Genomic DNA, 24,980 nt, shown 5'->3' with positions numbered 1-24,980 from the left:
TCTAGTGAAAAGGTGCAATTTTGTCTTTTCTGATGGTTTCTGAAATCCTGCACTGGCCAGGGAGCCCTTCTGAACTGCCCATTGGCATTTCAGCACCTCTGCTGGAGCTTCCATGTCTCTCTTAGAGCTTTGTCCTACAGATTGCATGTTTTGTTTCCTGGGGATCTGTTCATTCCCATTTTCACATCCTAGTTCACTGGAACCTACACTGGGGTGAAAATTCTGTTCTCAGCCATGATTTTACTTCCACTTGCACATAGCCCTTTCTCTGCTCATTATCCTTCTTTGTTGTCCACTTCTGTTTACATCTAACCATCATAGCTCTTGAAGTCTTTCTGGTTGTTTCGTCCAAAAATTCTTTTCTTGCATATTCTGTATATATTTCCCCTGTAGCCAGCTGTGTGTTTTCCGTGGCTTGCACAACCAGATCTTTCCAGAGATCTTTAGATAGTCCTTGAAGTGCCACTTCTGCCTGATGTTACACCACAGCTTTCCCTCTTCTGGTTTTGGGCATGCCTCTTTTTTGCAGCTGGCATTGATGCACCTGCCCATCTTGCATCTTATGGATTAGATCCCTGCCTGTGAGAAACTGGCAGCAGTCCTTGGTTCTGAGCTTGTGTTATGCAGATCAAAGAAATGTAAATTAACACATCCCTTTATTAAAAAAGCCACATAAGCAAGTTTTGCATGCAATTATGGTACTTCTGTAAGGTTTTTTTAAACCATCCTTTAAACCATTGTAAGTTGCATTTGCCTGTACACAGTCCTCAGTAAAGATGTCTCACATTCCACAGATTTTCAGAATAACTTTTACAGAATTAGATTATTTTTAAAAGATTAATAACAAGTAATGAAAGTGCACCTATCATTTTGACTGTCCAAGTCAGTGTCATTCTGTATCTCTTTTGAAAGCCACAGAAATAAAAAGTCTTCTGTGTCAACAGTATTTTTCCATATTGTAATTCTTCATGTATATATTTTCTGCTTGAAGAGACTTAGCAAGCACTAAGGGCTAAAACTTTTTGCCATTAGTAACTAGATTGCATTAAACACTTGCTTTGTGCAGATGGAAACAAAATGTAGAAGAGCTTAGGTTAAATGTTTTTTTTCTGAATTACAAATCTAAAATTTCTTTTTTTAAGAAGAGGCATTACTGGCACATTTTGTTACCATCTTCTGGGGCAGAGTGATAGCACAGAGAGATCAAACAATCTGTTGTTTCATCTAAACTTTCTAAAGTTTCTCGTTAGACTTTGTCCGGGTTCCAAATATCCACATGGGAGCTGGGGGAAGCTTGGAGAAGGGAGAGGTACAGGCTGTTTGACATTATGAGTAAATATGGAAGGATAAGTGTTCTTCCTCAAACTGAGGTAGAATGAAGCTACAGAATTTGGATCTGGGGGCTAATTGCCAAAGACTTTGATGCTAACATGGGAGATTTCCAATTCTTCATAATACAGAGTCTGTTTACAAGATTCAAAATCTGCACTTGGATCAGACGGGTTGTTTTGGCTTTTTTTCCTCTGCTGAAATCTCATTTTCTGAACTCTTGAGCATATCAATGTGCAGCTGTTTACATAGGAATGCCAGGCAGGATTCTTTGGAATAGAGATGGCAGGAGGATCTTAAGCATTTGTGCAGGCATTGGTTTATGGCATCCTGTGTTTGTACATGTCCCAAAGTCTATAGCTAAAGTATGGGTTCATTAATGCATTTATTATTTTCTGGGTGTATGTATTTTGGGTTTTTTAATCTCGTATCTGAAAATATAATTGGGATTTGTATTAGTTTGGAATTAGAAGGTGTCCTGCTTGTTAATGGAAGAATTAGTTCACAGTTTATTGAACCTCTTTGGTTTTGTTTTTCTGTTGGTATCTGAAAAAGGTCCTACTCCAGAATGACGCCACTGTATTCAACACTGAAAATGCTATGCAAAGTTGTAGTGCTGAAGTTCTCTAAGCTAAAAAAGTCCTCTAACCTTAGAGCTGGACCTTTTTACTCCTCTGCTTTCACACCAGGCAGGTTGTGTCAAGCTGTAATGGTCCTTTGCTCCTCTGCAACTCCTCTCCAACGCTCCTCTAACCAATTCCCTGTTTTTTCAAGTGCTTCTCAAGCATTTCTATCACTTTGGAAATATCCCAATTGTGTTCCCCAGGGAGCAGCCATGATTCCTGCAGGGCTGGAAAACCTCTTGTGTTGGGTAATGACTTCTGGGTGCATCCTGCTGCCTTGCATCATCACTGTCATGTGTGCTGCTTCTGCAGTCTGTCTGTGGTTGATTTCTTCTCATTTTCTGTTTTTCCTATGCATTTAAGAAGCTATACTCTTTTCCTTCTGAGACCTGTTTCAATTCACCTCTGTATTGCTATCTGCAAAGCTCTTCAGACATCACTGAGAATCACGGTGTGCCTGGTTTCTTTCCTCAAACTATGGATATTAGGGAGCGTAGTTCAACAGACAACATGAGGCACAGAAAATCCAGGAGTTTGGAAATATAATTAGTAAACCTCCTGCAGTCACATTCTGTCATTCTCACAGGAAGCAGAAACTTGGTTTTGGTCTGGACTAAAAGGTGATACTGCTTGTTAAAACTAGATTACATAGCTTTGGGTATGTTGACTTCAGTTGTTACAGGGATTTTTATAAAGGGAAAAAAAAAGTGAGATTTCAAAATTGCAGAAAGCATACTTTTTATGTTTTCTGAGGAATACATGATGATAGGGTTTAAAAATTTCTCTGGATTATATTTCTCCCCCATTATATTCTCATATGGTAATTTATATAGTAGCTCCTTAGTGAGAAGAAAGAAACCTGATCTTGGCATGGGCTGTTTACCAGACCAGTGGATGCTATGAGACTGAGAGGTGTTCCCAATTTAGTTTCATTGAGTGGTATGCTGGCTTCATCAGACAGCTGAGCTGAGCTTTCTACTGCAATCAGTAATTTTATAAACTTCTCCAGTAAATAATAACTTTAATTATTGAAGAGTATGAAATAGACCTAAATGAGCTTGTTAATATTAATGCTTACTGTACTTTCTGAAGTTGCTAAGCTTGTTATGGACCTCGGCTAACGTATTCATAAAAGTAAACAAATGGAGCTGGCCCTTCTGTTCATGGACAAATAGGAAAACACCTTGGATTTCTGCAGGTTTGTATCAAAATTGTTCCTGGACCATTTTTTCCCCATACATTATTTTTGTGGGCTTTTTATTAACTGTTCAGTTTATCTGTTACCCACTATTAATAGTGGGTTATTCATCTGTGTTGCATATTTTTATATCTGTGCCTTAAGTGTCTGACGACTAATTGAAACAGGGTTAGAGAAATGAGAGATTCCAGCAGCATGGCTGTAGGAACATTTTCTTTTACAAATACATCTCTTTGAGACCTAGTTTTGAGAGTGCTTTTGTGATCCAAAGGTCATCTAATGGCATGCTCTATAGGAAAGCAAGTAGAAGTGGTACTCTGTGAAGTACTTGTAGATCTTATTCAAAGGCATGTCTCTAATGTTTTTAAAGTGTTTTTTCAGCTGGACTGATAAATACGCAGTTTCATTCCTTTCTAAATAGAAAGATGTATCTTTCTTGTCTCTGCTGGACCTGTGACAGATGTAAGAGAACAAACCCCAGGATTTTAATGCAGGTCCTCCAGCTTTTGTTCCTTCTCCCTACTTGTATCACTTTAATGATCTTTCGGGGGAAAAAAGCCACGTGAAAAAGTAGGAGAAATCCTGTGCGGGAGGAGGAGACAGGGAGCAGTGTGAGTGCACCCGCGGCTTGCAAGCATGATGTCAGTCTCATTTGCACTGCTAGGGGATGAGCTCATCGGGGAGGGGCCTTGCAGATTTACAGCTGTGCCAATTCATCTCTGGTTTGATTAACATTCTCCAGGCTCCCTCCTTGAACTGAACAACAGGCACTGCATTATGAATTATTTAAAGACCTAGGAGAGCTTCTACTAAATAAAAATAAGCATCAGTGCAAAACAAAAGAGTGAACTCTCTATTTGCTTCCACAATGTTGTTAGAGAATGGCATGTCTGCCATTCCCAAAAGGATAAGCAGGTTGTTTTTTTTCTCCCCCCATTCCTGCTACTTAGCATTTTTGCACTACTAGTTTTCAGCAGTAATCTGAGTTTCCTTTTTGTGGAAGGTGGGTATGTAGATAATATGTGTGTGTGTGTGTGTGTGTATACGTTTTTTGTTTAGATGCAGTGTAGCTCTGGCAAAGCTCTATTATTCCCCTCCAGAACTGGGTTTTAATTTCTAATAGGAGTTTAAATCTAAAACTTGGGCTGTTAGAGAAGAACAAGCATGTTCTATTTCTAGAGTCCATGTTAAGACTAATTATTTATTTAACTTTTTTTTTAAATAACCCACAAGAAAGTACATGAGAACTAAATAGATTTGCCTTTCACTACTTTAAGGAATTTGGCGGTGTTTAATATAAGATAGGGTAAGCTTTGCTGTACAGAAATTAAAAAAAAAAAAATAAAAATTCTAAATCCTAAAATGTCTTACAGTCCAGTCTGGGTGTTCATCAGAAACCATGTCATTTTGCAGATGGGTCAGAGCAGCTATTTGAAAATCACTTAAAGTACCTGGGAACTGCATCAGTTGTACTCTGCCTCCTGCCTGGCTGCAGGCTAGAGGTGTTACTGCATTTGCATACTTAGAGTCAGTGAAGTTCTCTTCAGAAATGCATTTCAACAGATATTACTGAAGACTAAGATGTTAGATTTAGATGTCATTTTCAAAGGGTGAATTGTGCCTAGCATCTGAAAATACTTCAGGACACCTCTAAGAAGTAAGATAAATTGGTATTTATTTGGTATAAACCAAATAAATACTTTGGTTTCTTCTTGGTACCTTGTACCTTCTCCCTTAATGCAACACCTGCCTTCTGAGTTGAGGATGGGGTGAACTGTTGTACTTCTAAATTCTAATTATTGCTGCTGTCTGTAACAGCTTTACAGGATTATTCATTCCTGATATAAGGTGCTTTAGCCACTTCTTGTAGATGCATCTGTCTTGGTAGCTGTAGAACAGTAAGCAATACAAATACACAGAAATATGAAGTAAAATAGAGGTAAGCAGTGGCGTTTGCTCTAAAAGCACTGTCCCCCTTTCCAATTTGCATTCAGATTCTGAGGAGAGACTGAATATCCTGGAAGTGAAGAAAAAGATGAATTATTTGCTGGGCAATAATACTCAAACTTGGGGAAAATAACTCAGTCCAAAGGCCGAGCTTGTTTGTCACTCCGTTCACCAAAAGGTGGCCCAGTAAGAAAATAATTGTTTTCTAAAAATTACTGCAGCCTGTTAGAGCATGACAGTTCTGCACTGGCTGTCCTCTGAAGAGAAAAGAATATTTTTTTGTACACAAAACAGGTATTTCTACCTTCAGGTAGGTTTTTAAAAGAATTCTACTACTGAAGTTGTGGAAGGACTTGGTGTAATTCTTGTAGACTCTATAACTTGAACAGATGAAGATGCAGGATACAATTCAACTTCATGAAAATATTCTAGAAGCATGGGCAGCAGGTAACAGCTCTATAGCACCTATAACATGGTTCAGCTGGGAGCCTGCTAATGCTTCCTTTTCTTCTCCCACTCCAGGAGCATTAGGAAAGTCTGGAGGAAAGCAAACAGACTTGCAGTTTAAGTACTGGCTGCCTTGTAGTCAGTTTTATCTGTGACAGACAAATTGTATATATGCCAGCTTGTATATTTTCAAAATAGTAATCTTTTAATTTCACACCATGAGTGGGAGCATTGCCAAAATACACTTACTCAGAAGTGAACTCAAAATGACTTCAGGACTAACAACCCAGCATGTCCCTCTGTAAAAAAACCATAATCTTCGATAAACACTTTTTAGTTTCCAGTATTTTACAGCATGTTTTGTACAGCTGTGCTCAAGGATGAACTTAATCTTCACATTCAGAGACAAAAGCAAAAATAAGCCTGCTACACAGATGTAGAAGTTTTGAGACAAGCCCACACCTTGATTTTGGGGAAGTAAAGTTTAATTAATTGTTTTTCTCTGAAATGCTGTTGGCGATGCTGTTGCTTCCAGGAGTAGCAAAGGAGGGGGATCTGCTCTGGGTTTCACAACTGGATTGGTAGCACCAGCTGATGGTGGTGGTGTAGCTGATGCTGAGCAAACTCCTTTGTTCTTTTGCCTTTCCATAAGTAAAGTCAGGACTATTTTGCTATACTGAAAAAAATAATTAAGAATGGAATCTTCCTTTCAGAGGATTGAATATAAGTCTTGTTTAAGCTGTTGTGGTCAGATATGTTTCTCCTCAGTACAGAGGCCAGTTGCTTGTGAGTTCAGTTTATCTTAGCTGAAGGGAGCATGAAGTGGGAGATGGAGTTGGCCAGCACAAACATCCAGTGCCCTGTTAGGGGCCATCAGGTGTTTGAGATGCCCGTGTGGAGCTCTGTGGGTGGCTCACACAGCAGCTAGTGACTGTGGTGGACAGGGAAGAATATGCTAGAGCATCTCAAAGATGCTGGGTACCTAAATTTAGGCAAGCTCAAACTTAACCCTGCTGGTAGCATCTATCCTTGTGTTTTGCTAATTATTGTGACCAGGTTTCTGTTGATAGTAACAGGAGTGTAGGCATACAGCACCTGAATCCCACCCTCTGTCAGACAGCTTTGCATGTATTTCTAACCCATCCTTTTAACTGAATCTCCATGTCATATATCCCATGTATTTTGGTTTTAAAAATCCTCAAAAGGACTATTTTAAACACATACTTTGCTTATGGCAGTAGATTCTAAAACATACTGATGCATTAAAGACATTTTGTTTCCAAATGTGTAAAGGTTTCTGTGAAAGAAGAATTTCTTGAGAGAAACCAAGACTTCCAGTGCAGATCCTACAGCTGGAGCAGCCTTGGGTGCTGCACCAACAAGCACAGAGTTCTAAGCACTAAGAATAAGATGTGGAGCTTTCAGCAGGGGGGTGCAGAGGGAGAGGTAGTGCTGCTTTCCTGCTAGCCTTGATAAAGATACAAATTGGTTTCAGAACTGTGACTAAAAAGCATCCTTCAATTACACTAGTTAAGCATATGGAAACTACAAATCAAGTGTCATTGCATGTGGCTTGTGGGAGAGTGAGAATACTCAATGCTCTCAACCATACCCTTTTTGTAACCAGGAAGTTAAATAATCAAGCTGGAGGCAATATTTTGCTACATTTAAAAGCTTAAACACAGGCATGGATGTCCTAGATTTGTTACCAAAGCCATCTGAATTTTTTCTGGGTTTTGTTGTATTTTTTAAGATACTGCTGCATATCGGTGTAATGGGAGAAGATTGGTTTGAGGGTGGAAGGAGGGAAACCACAACTTGGTTTCATCTATTAACAAACTCAACAGGGTGCAGTTTTTAAATTTGGGGCTGGGTTTTGATTTCCTGAGATGCAGCTGAGATTTCCAGATCCCTGCAATTGTAAGATCTTTGTCTGGAAGATAGTGGGTGCAAGTTTGAACTTTATCTGCTGGCATTGTGCCTGTGGTCCCTTGCCTGGGCCTAATCCTGTGTTGTCATGTTAATGGAAAGCAGCAGTGTTGTGCTGCCTTCTCCCCAGCACCAAACATCTTACTTAGGGGGACTTCAGCTTGTTTGCTTGGAGCTGACTTGTGTGTCTGTGTGTGTGTAAATAAATAAATAAATAAATAATACTGTTGTGCAGCTGTATTTCAATTTTAATTTGTGTTCCTGTTTAGTTATTCTTTGAGGAGCTCACATTTTGAAAATGACCATTTCAGAGTGACCTGACATGCACATTTGCATGTGGCCATTTCTAGTACTCGCTTTGCAGAATGGTGTTTTAAATTAATTGGTGCATTTTCTCCTGGTTTAGAAATGCATGGCAATTTATCCACTCAGCTGTTGCTTAATTCCGCATTTCATTTACCTAAATAGATAAACAAATAAATAAATTTGAAGTAGTTCATCAAACTGCCTTTTACAGGGCTTAAGTCATAATACCAATACATTTTTATCCTATAATAAATGACAAACAGGCATTTTCTGAGTTGATGTAGGTTCTGTTTTAGAGGGGAAAAAAGAAGATTAATTTTAGTAGAATTCCTGGTGTGAGCTAAATTTTACAGGATTAGATCCTTGATATTTATGACAACTTGAAGAAAATACATTGTTTTCATTAGCTGACTATTTGATTTTTTAATTTGGGAACATTTTAAAGCATTTTATGCAGTGCACTGCTGGTGTCCTGTGTTTTGGTTGTTTCCACTAGGCTTGGAATAGCCAGTCATGTGCAAAAACATTGATTTTAGCACATTTAGCTTAAAAACAGCACAGGAAAAATTATTGCTTGGGTAAAGGAGCCAAATATTTGTAGAAACTTCTTGTTGAATCTTTTGTGTTCCCTGCTGGGTGTTTCTCCAGTGGAAAATTAATGGAAATTAAATCAAGTAGCAGGTCACCAGGGCTGTCAGCTGATTTCTGAGTGGAGCAGATATTTATTTGCACTTTCCACCAATAACTATATTCTTGTTCCCACTATAAATGGATTCTAAAAAGCATTATGCAATCAATTACCATTCCACATTAGCAAGGTGAAGTTCACCTTGTTAAACTTCCCTTGTCAAATTATATTCTGTCTAAGAGAAGAAAAAGGCAACATATAACTTAATGAAATTTCTTGAGTGCAAGTATAGGGGCCAAAAAGAGTGCCCTTTTCATCATGTGTGGTTTTTCTTCAATATGGAGGACTGTAGGCTACTGAAACAGAATTTCAGCTACTGATTTCTCCCAGCTGTCTAATGTGGAAGAATGCAATCAGTAAATGTGCTGAAATCCTCTGGACTCTGTGTGTAACTATTCAGTGTCATCTTCTAAGATGCATGATTTTCTGACAAAAACTTCCATGGGGAAAAAAAGTTGGAAAAATGGATACTCCAGAGCTGGATTTTAAAGTACAGTAAAAATTCTGGCTGTAAAAAAGCTTCTCTAAATGTTTATTTTTTACAAACTTCTGTTCATACAAATTGAAGCTGAAGTGAGGCTCAAGTTAACAAAAATAAATATTGACCCCACAGATTTTGTCCCTGTGATTTAGCTTTGGGAACAGACGTTATGCAGATCCTTGCCAGAAATAATGAGATAAAGTCTCTCTCTTTAATAGCAGTTTCTCTTCTACCACTTTTTGAAGCAAATGCCATTTTTTGACTGATACTGTAATAACCCCCAACCCACTCATAAGGACTCAGAAATACTGGATATTTTGCAGACATTTTGCAGTGTTAGAGAACGTATTGCACACTTAAAGTATGGTTCCATGTTAAATATAGAAGTATGTTCCATGTCAGTGAGAATATAGCCTTTACTTGCTGTATTTTACTCTAAACTTAAGTTACTTGTGAATGTTTATGTGAAGGCAACTTCTAAAGTCACATATTCTTTGATTCTAGTGAATCTTCTTTGATTCTTTCAATAATGGTATTTTTTAAAAAAAATCACCTGAGTAAGAAACTGCTTATTATTGAGGACTAAAAAATTAGGAGATTAGTCAAAAAACAAATGCTGTGATTACTTTTTTTGATTATTGCATTCAATTGATCTGAAATCATGGCTGTTCACCATGACAATAATGCCACAGCAGAATTATGCAAGACTTTTGGGCTTCCCTGAATAACTCAGATAGGCTGAAATGTGAAGCCAGCTTTACTTCTGCACTTCTCTGATTTGAGAGTGATGCATGAAGCTGTGTTGATCACATTGATTGCAACAACTGATTGCAATGGCATTTTGTTTTTGCTTCTAACTTTTTTGGGGAAGTTTTCACCTAAAGACTTTTCTGAAAAACTGGTCCTTACAATGTTGTGCTGGGTTGTGTGTCCCAAATTACTGGTTATTCCAGAGTGTGGGGACACATGCAACAGCACAGTTCTATTTTGCTTTAGATTTTCATTAGGTATTTTGAAGAGATAACATTTTGATAGAACATGCACCATCAAGTGATTAAGGTGGTTCAGACATGGTCCTCTTCAGTGGATACCAAAATAACATTTGTCTGCTGATGTTGACAGCACATGAATATATTTAAACAGCCCAACACATGTAGCTTTATAGTGCACTTGTCTCTTCTCACATTTTAGATGTTTAAATTTGTCTCAGGTATGTTGTTTGGGAATGAGGTGAGCTGAAGGAAGGTGTGAATTACAGAAGTTGGCCAAAGCTTTTTTCTTTCTTTTTTTTTAATTTGACTGTGTGTTTGCACCCAGCACTATCCAGTTGAAAGTCTTTAGTTTTTAATTATTCAACTTTGGCTACAGTGTAGGTGTTACTTAGGAATGTGTTTATCTAGACACCACTAAACTGGGGACAAATCTTTGCAGTTGCCAGCAGTTCTATTGTCTGAGCAGAAATACAGAAACCAGACCAGTTCATATGGGTAGGAGTCTTACCCATTCCCATGCTGGCATGGTTGGGCCACCGAGAGACCAGTGGGAGCAGGAGGGAGCAGCTTTCTCTTTCCCCTCCTGGTCTGGATCTGTGCTCAGCCAGAAACATGCTTGGTCATCAGATGTCAGCCTGGATGAGGAGTCAGGTAAAATAAAATGCTCAGGGATGAAGCTGTTGCATTTTCACCTCCTGTTCTGTTGGGTGTTGTGGGTTTTTTGCTGGCTTTCTGCTTTGGAAAGGCAGGATTTTCCCAGTTCCCAGTACTGCAGTCCCAGGGGCAATGCAATTGGTGTTGTAGTGCCAGGACTCCACGCACTGCTCTTCAGGAGCCAGGTATGGCAGCGAGGAGTCACACAAACGTCATCCTTGGAGTTATTTAAAGAACAAGAAGAGTCTTTCCAAAGCAAGGCTGCTGACACTCTTGGCTTTCCTGAGGCGAGCAGTCAATGCCAGCAGAGGCACCACAGATGGAGGCGTTGCATAACAGCCTTGCTGGTCGGCTGGTTGACGTATCCCTTGTGACAGAGCATCCCTTCAGCACAGCAGTGGGCAGGGAGGGCAGGAGGGAGGGCAGGCGGATGGAAACTGTCACAAGCTCAATCTGCCCTTGAGTTTATCTTCACATCTTCAGACAACTCCCTGCTTGCAAACTGAGACCCAGAGAAATCAGTCTGAAAGCATGTGTTATTGTTTTAATAATACTTTTGCTTGTGAAATGTTCTTTGGAGGCTGTGTTATTACAGATGCTTGCTTCTAAGTGATTTATCATGCTCTGCATATTGCTGTTTATAGCCGAATGTCTTTTGTTAGGAAATCCATTTCTGGATTGTGTACAGATACAAACACGTGACTGATTTTTCTTTCAGCTTTGTTAAGTTAGTGCTTGTCTTTAAGATATTCCTTTAAAGTGAAGGACAAATATACATTGGGTGCATGATTCTTTATCTTACTTTCTATGTAATCAGTGAACAAAAAAAATCAGCTATAAGGTCTTAGACAAGAGGATGGAATATGAAATGTAAACAACAAAAAATTGAGTCATAAAATTGTACTTTTTTAGTTTTATGTGCACATGCACATGTGCTCTTTTTTTTTTGTTCCCATTTTGCCACAGTTTGATCATGTACATTATCTTGTACATTATCACAACATGAGTAAAAATGTCCAGCTGTTGTAGTCAATGGCTCTGCCATGTATTTCTTCATGGTTAGCAGTCATCCCTGAAGCACAGAAATGCTTTTTTTTTTTTTGCCAAATTTGTTTGTCACAAATACGGTTTTAATCTGATTTAGTTGGCCAAGTTGCGAGACCCATGGTTCTCAAAGTTCCAAGTCAAGCAGTTTTAATAGTTCTGTCTGTGTGGAGTTGTGCCTGAAGCGTACAGATATTCTGGGAAGGGATGTGTGTGTGCTGTCTGAGATTAATACCTTTGTGACAATGCAGACCAAGGGATGAGTTGAACCTACTACTGAAGCTGCAGCCCCAATGATCAGGGCTGTAAGAATATCATCAACTTTATTTGCAAACAAGAAACATCCTACTAAGATGCACTTGGTATCACTTGGGCTTCCTTACTCCCAGCATGCTCTAAAGAAAGATGCTGGCCTAAATTTCCTCATCTGCTTAGATCTGCAGTGCAAACAGCAAAATCCTAAAGGATAGAGAGCAATTCCCTCTGCCCAGGGGAGGAGCTCTTTGCAGTGCAAGTTGTCAGACACTTCTCCATAGTGACTCGTGTCAAGTAGATCATACTGGGGTTCCAGGAATACTTTCCTACCTACATATTTTCCTTAATGGTTGGTTATATGAGGACTTTGTGCTAGAGATGAAATAAGGCAAAAATTACCTTAAGCTAGCCAGGGGAATTAGTGACCTGCCAAGTTGTGCTTGGGGTGGAGAAGAGTCAAGGTTGTGTGTGGACAAGAAAAGATTGTTGAAAGGAAGTAAGAGAGAAATAATATGGTTTATCTATTTTTAAAAGCCAGAGGGTGATGGTAGAGGTGAGACTGCTATCAGCTCTACTGGAGAATTGCAGCTGCATTGCAGTTTTTACATCTGTATTGAGATGTGTAATGGAGAAAGCATAAATTCAGTCACCTTCATTTTTCTGTGGAGAAAAACAATCAGAAATTATGGATGTTCTCAAGGTAGCTTATTCTTTCAATAAAACTGGTAGATTTTCAAAATGCCATAGTGTTCAGCAAAGATAGTGTATAGCTGCAGTGCTCCAGCTTGTACAAAATACAGTGTGTCTACAGGATAGTAATGTAACCCCCCTGTGGAAGTGCTCATGTTTGTATTGTATTAAAACCTGCTGTCAGGTGAATGCTGCTTTCAGTGACTCATGAAGAAGTAACTCATTCTCCATGAAGGATGTGTCTCTTTTGTCCAAAGTAGCTAACACACTAACTGGGGCTCCCCAGAGAGCAGCAAGGGGGAGGCTGTGGCTGTCCAGGACTGCAGAGAGGACTTAATAAAAGCAGATGTTAAGCAGGCACCTGCCAGCTGCTCACAGGCTAAAGCTTCTCCTTTTCATCTGTTTTATGAAAAGATTTATTTATTTGTTAGTCTTTATTTGCCTTAACCTTAGAATTTTCATTAAATCGTAGGGGTTTTTTTCTCCCTGAAATTCTTTGATGGTTGTTGGAAAAGACAGGGATACTAGGGGAAGTCTGGTGTTAGGAAGAAAATAGAGTGTAGAAAGACTGGAGTAGAGCATCACAGAGGGACTAAGATGGGGGGCAAGGATGTTTGATTTTAGGAAAAATGTGGACAATCTGCCTGAGAGCGTTCAGAGTGGGATGTGATTGCATTTACTGTTCTCCCAGCTTTCCAAGCCTGTGTTTCTAGTGGGTATAATTTTAAGAGTAAACTAATAACAGTGCTCCTCTGATACTCTATTCTGAAGAAAGAGGTGCTGTTGTTGCATATGGAGAGAATTCCTTAAATAATTTTAGCTAAATGTTTAAATGTCAATGCCTTTCTGCCTATAAATACTCTTAATTCCTTAGTGTGGAACATTCCACATGCTTAGCCACTTCTACATTTGTGATCTGAAGACAAAGAAACTAGACCATTAGGCCATTGCAAATTGTATGAAAATAGAAAGTAAAATATGGAAAATGTTGTACTTTATTGGCTAATAGTGGAAGAGAGTCCAGTTCTTTTCTGAGAGGAAGAAGAGAATTTAATTCTGTAATGGAAAACGATGCCTTCTTGTCATTAAAGTCTGTGTTGTCTTTGGTAGATGGAAACAGAAATAAGGTTTGAAGTATCCAGTGTAACATGGACATTTCAGTAGGACTTTGGTAGATTTTTACAACATGCATCTGTAGTTTAATACAGAACACTGCTTGCATAGGACAGTATGGAAAGTGGCGAAGACACGTTAATGAAGATCATGTTTTGTGTGATTTCTTTTGGTGACTGTTAGGATGGTTGTACTTCCCTCAGCAGCAGAAGTAACTTTATGGAAGTCTGAGAATGGATAACATGAGCATAATGCCAGACCCACAACAAGTGACTGGCTGTTTTATGTCATGGGAATTATTGCTTGTAATATTTGAGAGAGCAGTGTTTTCCTAGACAAAAATAATATTGAAAAATAAAGGGAGTGAGCAGGTTTGGTACCTGATATGAAAACTACAAGAACATATTCAGCAACTGATTCTGTACAGCATTATTGTATTTTGGCTTTCTAAACAGCTTCTAACACAAATACATACATTACCAAGGAAGTGTTTCTGTCTAGCAGACCAAACTGGGGAACAAGATGGACCTAGTACTAACCAGAGACTAGTACTCTCCCTTTGATACCTGCAGGCCACAGTTTTGGTAGTTTCTTGTAATGAAAAAAAGGTTGAATTCAGAGCAAGAACACTAAAGCTGACAGCAGAGTTAAACCAGATGCATTCTTCAGCTACCACATATTATGTCAGTGGTTTAATTCTTTTCAATACAAAGTATTCAAGTAATTAAAAAGCAAACAGAAACACAACAAAAAGCCCTGGACTCATAGAGCAAATATATTTCATAGCACAATGAATGTTTAATGTTAAAAGCATCTTAGAAAAGCATTCAGATCAAGAGTACTTATAAATAGTCCTAAAACCTCCCTTCAGTTTTATTCCATCTAAATTGACCATCTTGTATGCTTACAATGCTTTATTAAAAATAAGTTTCATAGGACTTCTTAATCCATCTTCGTATCTCCAGATCATTTATGAAGCTCTGCCTTTATTTCACTCTAAATATGAATATGTATTTTGGTTATTCCCTGTAAAGGTATTACAGATCATAGGTTAATTGCTTGGAAACAAATGACAGGGAAGGCAGTAATTTGCAGACTAATTTTGTCCAAATCTCCTACTATCCCCATATAACCATATGTGGTAATTGCTGCCTCCAGCTTTTTCTGCATCCTCTATCGTTTTGGAAGGTGTTTTGTGTATTGCACATTATTGAATATCAGCCTTCCTCTGGTCTCACATTGTATGTTGTCCACCCTCTGCTTGACTATGCAACCTTTAATTGTTGATGATTTGGTATTGTTGTGTTGCACTTGTCTCAGTTAGGGGGTCAGATTCTAACTTCAGGTCCATTTTGTTCCACCAGGATTGTGGCATGTGTTTTGAAAACATAACCAACATAGCTCTGAGCAACCTGGTGTAGTTAAAGATGTCCCTGCCCATGGCAAGGGAACTGGAACTAGAGGATCTTTAGGGTCCCTTCCAACCCAGGCCATTCTACAATAAACTTATTTGTTTGGTTGGTTGGTTTTGGTTTTGGTTTTGGTTTTCATTGACATCTCTCTCTAAAAGGGCAATGTTTTCACTTCCCTCAAAGAAGGGAATCAAAGGTGGGAAACCAGAGTTCAGAAATTTCCTGAGGGACTAAGTGACTTCCCCATAGCTTCAAAGAGAGACTACTGTGTATCCATAATTGTCAGGAATCACTGCTCATACTCCTGGTTTTTGGGTGCTACAACTGTTTGTAAGTGAGTAAGTCTACTTTAAATGGTGGTGGTAGGATAAAAGGTGAAATGCTAATTTAATTTAAGGTAGATCTGAAGGTCTGATATAGATACTATAATGTCACATAGTTTAAGTGAACTGTGGCATCCTGCTTGATGGCCTTAGTGCAGCGTAATGCAAAGTAGAGGTGCTTGGTACTGTTTTTCCTTTCATGACAAATGTTTTCAGTTCATGCTATTACAGCAAGAATGATCATTCCCAGCTGCAGCATTGCCAGATCTATGTGTGAAACATCCCTTTTCACATTGGGACTTCTACCCATGATATAGTTTAAATCAAAGCTCTAGGTCTAGTGTTGGGGGTTTTAACTCTCATTATTTGGGATGCTGGACACTTAACAATACTACATGAATGAAAAAAAATATGACTTATCTGCAACCACTTCTCCTTGCAAACACCTATCAGTTAGAAAATTGTACCCTAGGAGAACATCCTGAGCTGGGAAATACAGAAGGATTTTTTTTACAGACTCTGAAGGGGCCTTCTACCTCAGATTATTTTAAATTCATCTTCAGTGGGGTTACTAAGGAGGAGCATCTTCAATGCAGTAGTTAGTGTTGAGTGGTGAAGAAATATATATGGTCATGGAGTCTAATACCTGCTATCAATGAACACTGCCTGCTGTCTAGAATAGACAGTCTAGATGGTCCACACTTTCTCATTTTCTTGTTGATATTACTCTGCTGTACATAAATACATAAATTTTGGTGCAGTTATTCCTGCCTGGGATTTCTTTGACAGTCACATGCACATGCTGTACAGTGTACGTGCAGGGGACAGTGATCTTGGAAAGCCCCAACTTCTCCACACACCGACTCTGCAGGTGGCTTGCTCAGCCAAAAAGAAAAAAGAAAGCTGGCAACCATAGTGATGCTTTAACATGGATATGTAGGTAGTGTCAAGCACCTTTGGCTCATGCCTGATAGGTGCTACTCTGCCCAGAAGCTTCAGTGGCATTTCCTTGCTGTCCATTCATCTACTTGAATCTTATTGTTTTTCTAGTGTCTGTTTTCATATCCATCGTTTTTTAACGCATCTTTAGTTCTTAACTGTTCAGGAAAAGTTTAACTCATGGGATGAGGAGATGGCTCTCTAAGAGGTTATATTTGACTCCTTTGGAAGAAACTAAGTTGTTTGGACCTTTGAAAAGTTTGAGGAGTTGTCTAAAAAGCAAGAAGAAAGATGGATGTTTGATTTGATGTATTTCTTCTTTATAAGAGATGCGTCAGTGAAGAGATGGCTTTGTGCCCGAGTTGTTTCAAAGTCAGTTGTCCTTATTAAAAATACTGTTTTGTTTAGGCTTGGAGATTATCTGGCGGTGATACTTCACAGTTCAAAATGTCCAAATGTTGAAATTTCAAGCGCTAAGGAAACAACAGAAACCTCTCATCTGTAATTGTGAGATTTTTTTTTTTAAAGCAACCTATCTGAAAAATCTGAAAGACCTAGTGGTAAACTGTGTGTCACCCAAAACAAGTTTATATGGTGTAGAGTGTGTTCTAGATGGTGATGCTTACTGCACAATGTATTTTTAATGTGGTGGGATTTATTTCAGTTTGTAAACTAGCATTCTCTTTCCTAAAACAGAAGGACTCGGGTCTCCTTTAGCTCTTCAACACATTGCAGTGTGTTGTCAGAACATCAGTTTGTCTCTTGAGTCATCATGGCATAAAATTGGCGAAGGCAGTTTCTTGACACTGGAATAGCCTCGGGGGCTTCACTTTGTATCTCTGGTGTGTAATTCAGTAAAACTCTGGGTTGCTACAAAGTACATCATTCACATCTCTGGCTGACTGAGACATTTTCATTCCGAAACTCCTTCTCGTCTCAGCAACAGTTCAGGGTGTATCCTGAACTGTGGTTTGATAAACATGGAAGGAGCTTGATGTCAAGAAATGCTGAAGTTACTGGATATACTCACATCAAAAAGGCAATTGATAGGAGGTGATGTCATAACAAATAAAGTAATGATGAGATTGGATCTTCTGCTCTCCATGTTTGGTAGCTTGAAAACAGAACAGTTGCAGAAGTAACTAAATCAAACCTGCTACAAGGCACTGTTTGTCTCCTGAATAATGTAACTAGATTTCTCTGCTCCCTGCCCTGGAATGTGACTGAAGCCCAGACAGGAGGACAGTCTATGGAGGAGGGAGAAAATGAGGAAGAGTATAGCTGATAAAAGAAGAGCCATAGCTGATAGAAGATGTACTGAAATATCTAAAATGTTCTTTTTGTGCTTTTTTAATCTGGTCACAGAGTGTAAGAAAATTTGTAGATCATGGGGATAGGATGATACATCAATTGTGGGAATGTCCCTATTGCATCTTCCTTTGACACAGTCTGTGCTGGCTGCAGGTACTGCAAGTGGTCTTAGAGTCCCACATACAAGGTATGAGAGTTTATGTGTTATTGGTATTTGTACCATGCATCCTACTGCTCTACCTGAAAAGTATCTGAAAGTGCTGTTATCTCAATAATCTTCCCTGAGAAAATGAAAACCAAGAAAGGAAAAGCATTAAAATCTGGCCTGTAATTAGGCTGGGTGTAAAACTAAATGTCAGTTGTGTATGTTACTGTATTTAGAAAGGAACATTTTTATCACCTGTTCAAAACAAAAAGTTGATTAGCACCAAATAATTCCAACATCATTAGTTGTAAACAAGTGATGAAGTGAGCACCAGTGGGATTCTACTGTTCTTACAGGTGACTGAGCTATCCTTGTGAGTCAAATCATAGATTTCAACAGGAAAAGGAAAATAACAGTGTTCTTGTAGATGATGTTGACATGACCATGTTAACAACACTTGGAGCACCTTTCATGATGGATGTACTCTCATTAACAAGAGATGAACACAGACATGTAGGATGGTCAGGGAAATGGAAGGAGAACCCAGCTGAGAGGTGTACCTGGATACTCTCCATGAATGTGTGCATAGACAAAATAGCTTTGAATTAGCTGCCACAGGTACTGTAATCCATGTAGCCCTGCAGAACTGGCCCAAGGACAGGAGATGAAGGGAAATCAGGACTGGAGAGGGCAAAATGAGGTAACTGTGTGCCTTCCCTGTTCTGAAGCAGGTTTGTAATGGATGGAGAAGGACAGAAATTTGGTTTATGGTGCTGTGACTGTTTGGCTTGTGCATGCCATAGAAACAATGGCGTAATGGATCCACTCTTTGGGAGGTACAATCTCACTTTGGCGGAAGCAGGGGATCCTCTCAGAGGTGTTTCTTGCCTGGAGTCTCCAGATCTCTTTCAGCATTGTCCAGAGTCAGTGGCTTTTTATTTACAATTCTCTTTGCTTCTTGCTTGAAAAAAAGAATTATTTCCAAATAATTGGAAAGCGCAGAAAGAATGACATGTAAATATTAACAATAAACAGAAACTGACCCTTGGGTCATTTTTGAGACTGCTAGATTTCAGGAAAGTGTTCACATTAGTAACAGAACAACATGCCTGTGGCTCTTTGATTTGGTGAGATGAGGACTTGCAGGTTTTTTCAGGTGTTTCATCAACATATATTTTATTAGAAAAAAATTATACTTTAATGTGTGGCAGAAAAAAGTTAAATATTATTTTAAACATGACTTACAGCAACTGTTTAGAGACAATCTGTGCTAGGCAAATCACCCATGTATGTGCATTAGGACTGTGTATATGCAGTAATATTATAAAACATATTTAGGGAATATTCATACAGTGTAGGAATCACACTGTTTACAATAGATAAGGGGGGAAGAAGGAAAAGCAAAACATTTTTTATTGTGCATTTTCTCTTTGGGAAAGACAAAGTTCCTGTAGCATCTGCTGTAAGGATATCTTCAGCTAATCATTCTTCTCAAAAACTAAGAAGATTTATGGACTTTTGTTTCTTTTCCATATTTTTTCATGTTCAGCATGTAATTTGTATTGCATTGAGCAAATGGTCCAGCCCTTTTCCCTGAGGAAAGTATCAGAAGTGTGAAGTTTTCTTTCTGTAAACAGTACCCTGTCAAAGTGATCTCATTTATGAGTGGGGATGTACCTGTGAACAAACTAGAACAGTAGCATAAGGCACAGGCAGGAAAGGCATGGAACATGAATATTTTGGATAAATTTGGAATAACTGGTCTGTTGCTTCAGGGCACTACTGAAGTCTGGTTTGCAGACAGACTTATTTGTTGCATCAGCAAGTGGCCTTTAAAGTAGAAAAAATGGAACAGAAAATCTTCCCCAAAAATCCTTAAGATTTGTGGATGACCATAAGGGATAAACGTTCTCTGCAGGGTTCTGTTATTCCTTTCTTAATTTAATTTTTGCTTTGCACCCATAATCTATGAAGAGATTACCCTTTATTTGGTTGTTCTGTTTTGAAGCAGACAATTTCTGTGTCGTACTTCTACTTAATCTTCAGTCATTGCCCCAAGGGCTCTTCACCAGATAACTTTTCCTGATAGGTTGCAGCTGTTTGAAAAGTAAAAATTATTCATTGGATTGATCTTTTCAATATATAGAATAAATTGTTCCTGTAAACTGCAGCTTATCTCCCAGTGTGGAATTTGGCTTGCCTCACTGTTCCTGTTTATGCAGGGCATTTAAAACTGGAGATCTTATCACAAGCCAATAATGAGAGCAGTGTTTTACTACCCATCCTCTCCCTCCCTACTCCCAGCACACTGTATCCCATATTTTGTAAATCAGATAGTAAGATCTAGAGTTCAATCCTGTTTCCATATGGATAGGTTTGAAATTTCAGTTATCTTCAAGGAAGTCAGACAAGTTGCTCAAAAAGCAGTAATAAAAAGGTTTCTATGAAAAGGGCATTTTCCATCTGTTTTGCAAAACTTAAGCAAACTTTTCTGGGCAGCCTTAGGATGCAAAGCAGCTATTCCTGCCACTGGACTGCAGAGGGGGCAGCAGGAGCATGTCCATGGGATGTGTTTACATCAGAAATCACAGTAAATTTGACATCCTGTTTATTGCTGATGCAGCTCTGCCAGCACTCACAGAGAGGCCTGGTGTGGTGGTAGCCTCCATGGCAGCCTGGGTGTCATCACTGGATTGTACCTCCTCAGGGGAGGAGGGCACTGGGAAAGGGTGCTCCAGGTGCTCCTGGGGACACACCTGGCCTGGGAAGCCATCTAGCTTGAGGAGGTGGCTGGAGCAGCACAGGGAGAGACAAGGGAGAGCCCTGTGTGTGGGAGAGTCCAATAGCCAACCCTTGGAACAAAATACTGCAATTTCTTGCTTAAACCCAGCCTTTCCTTGTAGATAGCTTTGACTGGGGAAACTGTGTTAGGTGGTTTGATTGATAAATTATTATTAAAAAAGCAATCAATTCATCAGAAAATCAAAGAAATGATTGATCAAGGGTAAGTGTAGTAACCAAGTCTGATTGGCCTTGACTGTTAAAGAAAAGGACACTTAATTGCCAGGCTGGCTAGATCAGTGTGTTGCAGGGATCCAGTGAAACCACTCCCCCTGCTGAGGAAGCAGGGAGACATGAAACAGAGACCTGGGGTGGTGGTAAAAGGTCTACCTCAAGGACCTGTAACTTCTATTGCTAATATCTCAGCTGATTCATTGTAATTCGGCTATTTCATGTGTTTGGATTTACAAACACTTGGAAGGAAAGGATCCAAAACTGCTTGGTTCTCAAATGCAGACTGGGCTGACACAAATGCATCCATCCAGAAGTTGGGAGATGGAATTTGGAGACTGGGATGTGAGTTAGAGAAAAGAACAAGTCTTCATAATTGACATGGTACATGATCTTAAAACTGATTTAAATTTTATTACACCTAAAAACAGTAACATCAGGGCTTATGATTTCAGTGCACAGAAAATCGCCTTAGCAATGGTGAGATAAATCTTTTGGGAACAATTGATGCATAACAAGTTATTCTCCCCTCTGAGTCCAAATAGTGTTGAACAGCTGTGTGCAGGTTCAGCTCTCTAGTAGAGAAAGCTGGAAAATACTGGGGAAATCTTAAGGCCTGAACTCACATGTGATGCTGACTAAATGCAGATGGCTTTAGTGGTTGCTGTCTTCAGTTTTATGCCTTGCCTATATCTCAAAGGCTGCTGCTGCAGTACTGGCTGAATGATTTATGAAATATGTGTGTTTACATCTATGAGCCAAACTGTAAAAATGGAACAGAGTCACATAAGCCAACACTTGTAGCTGCTAAAATTCTTGTGGCTGGGAAGTATGAGCAGAGTGTTCTTGCTTGCTGGATGCAGTTGAGGAGCAGTAAATAGTAAAAATGACTGTCATTCAGAATGGGCAAAGAGAAAGGCCAGAGTTCATTTGGGCTGCTATCCTGGTAAATTGGATCAGGAAGAAAAAAGGATTCCAGTAATTTCAAGAGTGTAGTTTAGCATGGCTGGAAATGGCAAGGATTCTCATGACTATTCCTATTTTTGCCTGCTTGTGAAAACTTCCACTTTAAGTACAGATGCCAGTGCTGACAATTTTGGGACATTGTAAAATTATTTGGAGCAAGGGCTGGATTTTCAGAACAGCAGTGCTTATCATTGTAGAGGGGACAAAAAAAATCAAAATAACTAGAAGGTAGTTATAAACTGCTTGGGGAAACTTTGTGATTAGCTCCGGGTCTAGATTCTGACATCTTGACTCCAACTTGGCAGACACTTGCAGCAACTGCTGTAGTGTGATTTTGCAATCCTGGAGAGGCCTGGATGGGAACATGTTAGTCCTGTTGCCACACAGACAGAAGAGCTTTGTTGGAAGGCTGATTGCAAACACTAGGGATGAGCTTCTCCATCTTATCAGGAACTTTTGCTCATTTTGTCCTCGTATGTTGCAGAAATGCAGATAGTAATGATTAATTCACAGCTGGATAGTCACAGGGACAGTTGGTGTAGTCTGGCAGGAATGGGCTACAGAGCAGGTGAAGCCTTCTCAGAAACTAGATTTTCATACTGGGATATTAGGCAACTGGAAAATCATTTGGCAGTGTTGGTCTTGAGAAAGTGTAGCATCTCCATGTCAGCCCTGAGGAAGGGTCTTCTGAGCCCAGAGGAATTTGGCATTCTGAGTGAAACAGTCCTCTGCAGGCATGAGGAGCTAATGGGTGACAGATTAAGAATTCAGCTGATTATAGCAGACATTGCAAGACCTTTCCAATACTTGATGATGACCATATGGCTGCTGTGCTCTTTGCAGAAGCCTTGGCTGGAGGAAAGAAGGGTTTCTACAGATATAATCAGAATGTAGCAGGAACCATCATCAGTGGTTCAGCTCCAGGCACTGATGTGTTGCAAAAGACAGTTGTGAGAGTTAAGCTGTTGTGCGGCGTGGGAGAGTGTTCATCAGCATCTGTGTGTGTCCTTGCATCAGCCAGAAAGCAGCTGTGAACCTTTTCATGGGCAAGGTCAAAGTTTGCTCACTAAAATACCAAGAGCCCTTCACTGTAGTATAGTTTCCAGTTAATGAACCTTCCACCTGATGGGTGAGATAGGATTCCAGAAAAGGGAGTGCACCCAGCACATCCTGTTCCTCTTGGTGACTTACTGACCAACAGTTGATGGGAAACAGCAGGTACTGGCCACTTATTATCTTGGGCTTTAAATTAGACTCAGCCTGATCTGCTCAGTAGAGCTCCTGACAAGGCACAGAGATATCTCCAGAGACCCAGAAAGCAGAATACAGGGTGGAGGGGAAATGTCCTTTTGTAAGAACAAAATTAACTTGATCTCTAGGAATTGAGAAGATGATTTTGGATGATCAGTCATATGTTTGAAAGCAAACGTTTTCAAAAAATTGTCTGTTTTGATTCCACCCACAAGGTGGAAATCCCACAAGGATTTCCAGCCCACAAGGGTGGAAAGCAAAAGTCTGCTAATATAGTGGGTTTGGTAGTTTTATTTTGGTGCATTGACTTCTCAGAAATTTTACATTGTGAGAGAGTTACTCTTGGGTAAAAAAGACAGAACATAATTTTTACAGACAAAAAAAAATTTCCTTCCTTGCTTAAAAAACCCCCCATGACTCCTTGAGCAATGGATCACTGTATCCTGGTTCCTGGTGGCATTTACCATTGTCCAAATCTTCTCTTCCTTTCCCTGTAAAGCTGACTGCTCTCCTTTCCCTTATTACTCCTTCTCCATGTCCTTTCTTCTGACTTACACAGGTTCCCATGGAGACCAGGCTGAGGCAGCAGTGGGCCCCTGTGCCATCATGCTGGTTCAGGCACCCATCACACCTGCAAAACAACCTCCTCTCCCTCTCTCCCTCTCTTCCTCTCCCTCTCTCCCATTCTCTCCCCTACCCTCCTACCCTTCCTGCACCATTTGTATGCCAGTTTCCTAATTACTTAAAATATTTGGTTTTTAATCTAACCAGGAAAAATTTAGGATGAATCTTTTGCAGAGAGTATGGGAATGTTAATAGTTAAGAAGAAGCAATGAACTCACATCCCTTAGTTCCAGTTCACAGTTTTTCTTTACCCTACAGAGACTAATGTATGTTGATAATGTTGCTAGTAATCTCACCCAATTTGCATCTCTGTCTTCATCCAAGAAAACCACCTTAAGAACACACTTCGCTCTAAGAATATGAATAGCTGAAATTCTGAAAAATAAAAAAGGAAGAAAGTCAAAGTTACAGAGAGTCACAGTAATCCTGAAAATTTTATACAAAAATGTATTCTCTTTTCCTACTTCTTTTCCTGCTAACACTGAGTTAGTTTGCTTATAGAAGCCTCTTGATATGCTCAGGTTGCCAGAAAACCAAGGTTTGGAGAACTCTGTGCAGTGGCTTGTTTTTGTTACTGTGCTGTGCTGGCTTAGGATTTGGGCTGGTATTTAAAAAAAAAAACACTAAAAAATAGTTACATTTTTGTTGATGTGTTTCCTGCCTCCCACTCACTGTGTTTCAGGAAATCTTTGGAAGAACTGGACATGGATAAAGTAACAGCAGCCATGGTACTCACCAGTTTATCCACCAGCCCTTTGGTCCGCAGCCCTCCTGTCCGACCCAACGGTAAGCCTTTGGAGCCCGGGGCTGCGGGAAGGGGGGCTTGTTCCCAGGAGCTGTGCCCATGGTGGAGAGCAAATGGTGAGTGGCTGTCTTCTGCTATGTTGGGGATCATACTGAGCTTTGCTCCAACCTAGTCCAAGTCTGGTGCAGCACTGGCAGAAATGAAAAGAAACATTTTCTTTAACTGTAGAGCAGCTCTGGTTTATGAAATGGGAGATGCCCATTCCATAAATAGGATATGAGCACTTCAAAAAGTCTCATGATGTCTCTGAAACACTTAATTTTTCAAAGAGTTTGTTTGCGTTTGCACACATACAGTCCTAGAATTGTAGAATGGTTACGATTGGGAAAGACCTCTAAGATCACCAAGTCCAACCATCAACCTGGCACCACCACCATGTTCACTTCTAAACCATGTCCTGAGTGCCATATCCAGGAAACATGAGAGCAGTTGTTCTTGTCATCCACTCCGTGGAACTGAGATGAGATTTTACCCAAAGCCACAATAAGGCAAAGAA

The 24,980-nt window shown here is 39.6% G+C and overlaps 1 protein-coding gene across 1 annotated transcript in view; it reads left to right on the top strand.

Annotated features, from left to right (window-relative positions):
- Nucleotides 1–24,980, top strand: part of ZNF704 (zinc finger protein 704) — a 99,900-nt gene that overhangs the window by 36,276 nt on the left and 38,644 nt on the right. Inside the window, exon 3 of the mRNA XM_036397801.2 lies at nt 24,362–24,465. Within this exon, the coding sequence (XP_036253694.2) occupies nt 24,362–24,465 (104 nt within the window). The remainder of the gene's footprint in view (nt 1–24,361; nt 24,466–24,980) is intronic.

The sequence above is a fragment of the Molothrus ater genome, chromosome 1 (genome assembly GCF_012460135.2).
Source record: "Molothrus ater isolate BHLD 08-10-18 breed brown headed cowbird chromosome 1, BPBGC_Mater_1.1, whole genome shotgun sequence".
Classification (NCBI taxonomy): Eukaryota; Metazoa; Chordata; class Aves; order Passeriformes; family Icteridae; genus Molothrus; species Molothrus ater.
Note: the sequence above shows the minus strand (reverse complement) of the source record. Positions and strands in the feature narration are given on the sequence as shown.